Source organism: Monoraphidium neglectum (genome assembly GCF_000611645.1).
Source record: "Monoraphidium neglectum strain SAG 48.87 unplaced genomic scaffold scaffold00123, whole genome shotgun sequence".
NCBI lineage: Eukaryota > Viridiplantae > Chlorophyta > Chlorophyceae > Sphaeropleales > Selenastraceae > Monoraphidium > Monoraphidium neglectum.
The window spans coordinates 10,681-15,894 of NW_014013505.1; the positions used below are offsets into that span (position 1 = coordinate 10,681).

Sequence of the window (5,214 nt, forward strand, 5' to 3'; positions counted from 1 at the left end):
TGGGGGGCGAAGGATCGTAAAGGAGGCGGGGCAAGGGTAATAAGCACTCCATCTGCACCAGGTGACGCATCAGCGGCGGCTGCCATGACGCGTGCAAGGGCAGCCCCATGCATGCAGCACGACACAGCTCACCGAGGGCAGCATGCAGCACACGCACAGCACAGCAGCACAGGGAGCCCATGCAGCGTTGATCGTCCATCCAGGCAATACCGCCCACTCAAGCACCCACCGATTCAAAGACGTAGTACTCTGCGCGGGTGAGGGGGACTGTGATGTTGGCTTTGGTGGCGCTGGTGCCACCGATGGACGCGCTGATGAAGTAGGCCTTGCCGTCTGGCGCCAGGGACCAGCGCAGGGCCTTGGACACCGCACCCCTGGACGATGCGTCCATGATGTTGGGGTCGTGGTAGAAGCTGTGCTCCTAGGGTGATAGGGGGGTAATGGGTGGGGTGCGGCATGCAAAGTGCTAGGTAAGACAGCAGTGACATCAAGGTTGAGGACTGCCATGCCAACAGGCACGCACATGGCGTGGCATGTGTGCATGCGCACTGACACCCTTGTTGGCGTGGCTGGTGCCACGCCAACAAGACATGTGTGATACCTCTGCGCTGCGCTGCTGGGCCTCCAATCCCACCCATCACATGAAGCCCCCTGTTTCCCTCAACCTCGTGATTGCAACTCACCACGATCCCACCAAAACCCTCATACCCACCTGATTGGGGTCTGCGAAGATCTGACCCAGCTCAGTGGCGCTCATGGCCAGGCTGATCTTGTTGTCCCAGCTGTACTGCCGCTCACCGGAGGCCGCCGCAAACTCAAGCAGCACCTTGCCCACCCTTTGCTCAAAGGATTGTGCATGCGTGCGTGCGTGTGCCGATGTGGATGTCAGAGGAAAGACGGGAAGCACAAGGCAACACAGCAGCAAGCAGCAGCTGCTAACCAGCTGCGGACACCAGAGAAAAAGGGGAGGAGCAGTGATGGCAGCACGCACCTGTCCATGGTGAAGCCGCCGCCGGGGCTGTTGGCTGGCACCCATGTGGGCTTTAAGAACTTGACGGCCATGGCCCCCTTGGTTTTGTACACCGTCCAATTACTGTACACTCGGGTCGCCGCGCCTTGCTGGTCTGCAGGGCTGCTGTCTGCAGGGATTTGGGAGACAGGGCCGGTATGTGGGGGGGTGGAGGGACGGCAGCTGCGGCACACATGCTTGCAGCCAGGACACCGGCTGCGTGCGCAACAAGAACCCTTGGACCTGCAGCTGCAACTCACCATAAGGCGCCTCTATAGCGGCTCGCGTGACGGCAGACCCCGAATAGTGGCGCCGAGGTGCCGCTGCCCGCTGCCGCACAACCGGCACTGCTGCGCGCATCCCGCCGCTGCGGCTGCTCCGGGAACCCGAGGCTGCGCGGCAGAGTGCCGCAGTGCGTCCCATGAGCATCTGCATACTTATTTGTGTGTCAACCTGAATTGATGTAGTAGTGGCGGCGTTGTGAGCACATACTGACAAGGCGCTGCGCCCGCCATATTTTCGTGCAGGGCCGGTGCCACCCAGGCGGTCGCCGTCGAGAGCGTGCGGCACCTGTGCGAGGCAGCCGAGACAGCAACAGCCCTATCCAATGTCCGAGTAGTGCACAAAGACGCCCGGTACGTGGAGCTGTGCGCGCCTGGAAAGCCTGGCGGTGATCTGGATGAGCAGGCTGACGTGATCGTTTTCGAGGTGAGCAAATGGTACGCTGAAGATTTGGCCGGCAGTGTTGCGGAATCGCACTCTTCGCTTACGGTACTGTCCGGTAGCCTTTCAGTCTGGGCGCTTGATCTCACGGTCCACGGACGGGTTCGAGGCGCGCCAGAAACCAGCCAAGAAGTCAGAGCCCCGGCATCTGTGACAAAATTTGTTGGGCTGCTGCTTAGTACAAGCTACTCGCAACAGCGCTACTCCGCACGCTGTCATGTGCTTCGCCATGCTGGGCCTGCTGCGATTCAAACCATGCAGCAGGTGGACGTGAGGCACCCAGCTCGCGCCATATGCATGCGCCCTGCCCCCGCAGCCTGCTGGCTCATCCACCCCACACTACTGGGCCCTCAATCATGCCTGCTCCCTGCCCCTTCCTGCATGGCCGGGGGCCCCAAATCACCTGGCAGGTGTTTGATAGCGGCTGCATCGGCGAGGGTGCCCTCCACATAGCAGCTGCCGCGCGAGCGCGAGGCCTGCTCTCCCCAGGCGGCGCGCTACTGCCGGCACGTGCCACAATACTTGCGCAGCCAGTTGAATTCGACCGGCCGGGGCAGCTGCTGCACGCCACAAACTGCACCGCCAATGTTGGCGGTGGAGCAGCCCACAGATGCCAGCCGTCTGCTGGAGTTGGCTTTGACCTGAGCCCGCTCGGCGCATACGCCTGGGGTACCGGCGATTACCTTGCCGCCGACCTGGCCGGTGCCACACCAGCCGGCCCGCCCACTTGGACGCCCCTCGCGCCGCCCGAGGAGGCGTTCTCGTTCGACTTTGCTGGAGGCGACGTCAGCGCACTGTTGCAGCCGGCGCGGCAGGAGCTGGTGTTCCAGGTGGATCAGGCCGGGACCTGCAACGCGGTAGCCACCTGGTTCGAGCTCGACCTGCTGGGGGATGGCCGCCACTGCGTCACCACCAGCCCCCATACCTATGTTGCCGCTGCTGTGTGCGCGGCGAGCGCAGGGAGTAGCGACGCCGCAACGCAACCTAGGCCACAGGCGGCCGCGCTTGGCGTGGGCGCAGTGCCGGTCTACGCGGCGTCATGGCGGCAGGCGGTGCACCCACTGCCGCATGAGTGCCGGGTGCGCAAGGGCGAGGCTCTAATGGTTGCCGCCAGCCATGACTCGTATGGGGTCAGCTTTGACTACGCGGGAGACCACGCAGCAGCTGCTGCAGGTATTGGGGCCGGCGGTGGCTCCATCGGCGCGGCCCAGGAGCAGAGCGGCGCTCCGTACTTGCAGCGCGACAGCGCGTGGGCACAGCGCCTGGCAGAGGTGCGGGCGCTCGAGGCAGGGCTCGGCCGCCAAGCAGCGCAGCAGCCGCGGCGCCATGCGGCAGTGGTGCGTGCCGTAACGGCACTGGCGGCGCAGCCTGTTTCGCTGGAGGCGGACGCGGTGCAGGCGGTTGCGATGTGTGCGCGCATGATGCTGTGACGGCGGTCAGTAGAAATGCTGGTGTGCGAGTTTCCTGGCTGGCTCTGATTGTTGTGAGGCTTGGAACGCCCATGACGGCAGTGGCCGCGTCTAGCGCTTGGGTGTAACAGCGGTGCAAATGGCAGAGTGTGCCTGGTCTGTGCGCTGCAGCAGCCGTCAGGCCAGGATTGAAATGAGAGCCTCGTAGGCCCCCTATGTGAGCTTTCAATAATAATGTGTGGGGCTTAATGGCGGGGTGCACTCTGACGCGCACTGGCGGCCCTGCGGGCTGTGAGACTTGTCGTGGTGGGACCCATCCACCACCCGGGTTGCTGCGTGCTGCCCCACCTGTGTGGGTCTTCCTTGTTCCTGCTGCCAATCAAATTGAGACCAAATAGGGCCTTTACTACCACCCCGCTTGACACAAGCCGAGGGCCGCTGCAGCATGCGAGCGCAGAGGGCGCAACACAACCTGCAGCGCCACCCAACCCCTCGGCCAGCTGGGATGGGATTGAGCGCCACCCCGAAGTTGTCGGAGTAAAGACACTCGGCGCTCGATGGACGAGAATCAAGTAGAAATTAAACATATCGGCACTGGACAAGCCGCGGCTCACGCGCCCAGCACAGGAGGGGGCGTGGCAGAGGTGAGCATCTTGCGCACAGCGCTCAGGCCGAAGGAAGATCGCGATCCCCTGCAGCGCGGTGGCAATGGTTGCGGGCGTGGGCGGCATCGGCGGAAGGGTTGCTGGCTGCTGCGGGCATGACGCCTGGGGCCAGCAGGACACAGAACAAGAGCAGGCGCGGCTACACCCCGCCGCTTTCTCCCTGTACGGCCCTCCGCCCTCGCCCCACCACCGCCCCGCCTCACCCCGACATGCTGATGTCAAAAGGGAACGTGACGGTGCTGCTGCTGACCACGGGGGGTATGTGGTGTCGCTTGTCGTTGACAGCCCGCACCACCGCCGTCACGAGGCCCTCTACGGCAGACTGCAGCCGCGCCTGGCGCACGGAGGCAGCTGCAGGGATGGGGGGGGGGGTGAGGTCCATCCAGGTGTGAAGGCACGGCGTACTTTTGGAGAGTGCCGCTGCTGCATGCCCCATCCAATCGTGAGCAGCGTGTGTGGACACCGACACAGACAGCCTGCAACAAGCTCAGTCTGGGTTGTGCCCCGCTCAGCAGGTGCGGCCCAACACCACGCATCACCAGACTCGGGTGACGCCTGGTGTTGGCACCCGAGTCAAGCATGCTGCTGGGCTGCTGCGCAGCGAACGCCCACCATCTGTGTATGCTAATGAAGTGTGGTCCTGCGTAAATGGGTCCGGCTGCACGATGCACAGGTTTATGCACCTATTGTGGTGGCGCGATGAGGGGAATGCAGTGGGCACAAGCGCCCCAGGCTGCAAGCCGTGGCACCCTGCTCGCCGACTGATCCCGCGCAGACGTTGACAGGATCCTGGCGGCCCGACTCGTGCATTGAAACGCTCCCAGGTGCGCCAGGCCCTGCCAGTTACCGCGCGCTAGGCCTCTGCAGGCGTCTGAACGCTGGCCCAGCCTCTCCGCATCCCCATGGTCCCTGCGTGCGGGTGACAGTGCGAAGCGACGCACCACTGCTCCCAGTAGAGCCTCTCATCCTGCTGCAGCATGAACCAGCCCGCCTGGCGCCGCCGCTTCTCGTAGAAGGACAGCCGCAGCTGAGTGTTTTGAAGGGCGCCGAGGCAGGGCGTGCGATTATGTCGCACGGCTTTGGGTCGGGCAGGCGCCGCACGTGCCTGAGGGCTCAACCTGCAAAACCCCGCTGCGACCCCATGCGCGCCCGCTCGCGCACCAAGGTGTCCCCCAACCTGTGCGATGTCCTGTGCCCTCTGCCGCTCTATGAAGGCCACAAACTCCCCTATCCTGGCCTCCAGCAGGGCGTCAACCTCCGGGTCACCACACTTGACCTGAATGATGACAGCCGGGAGAAGGGGCGCGCGTTGTGGAGGGGCAGGGGTCCAAGGCTGGAAGAGAATGACTAATAACCAGCACCGTAAAATCACATTGCTCCCCGCGCTCCTCGCGCCCTCCCCCGCACA

The 5,214-nt window shown here is 63.9% G+C and overlaps 2 protein-coding genes across 2 annotated transcripts; one reads left to right on the top strand and one right to left on the bottom strand.

Moving 5' to 3' along the window:
• Positions 1 to 217: 217 nt before the first annotated feature.
• On the bottom strand, positions 218 to 1,062 carry MNEG_1261 (transcription factor; the record flags this gene model as incomplete). Its single annotated transcript, XM_014050249.1, has 3 exons — positions 218 to 421; positions 713 to 836; positions 992 to 1,062. The coding sequence occupies 3 exons, from the start codon at positions 1,060 to 1,062 to the stop codon at positions 218 to 220; spliced, it is 399 nt and encodes a 132-aa protein (XP_013905703.1).
• Positions 1,063 to 2,088: 1,026 nt separating this feature from the next.
• On the top strand, positions 2,089 to 3,162 carry MNEG_1262 (hypothetical protein; the record flags this gene model as incomplete). Its single annotated transcript, XM_014050250.1, has 1 exon — positions 2,089 to 3,162. The coding sequence occupies one exon, from the start codon at positions 2,089 to 2,091 to the stop codon at positions 3,160 to 3,162; it is 1,074 nt and encodes a 357-aa protein (XP_013905704.1).
• Positions 3,163 to 5,214: the final 2,052 nt, after the last annotated feature.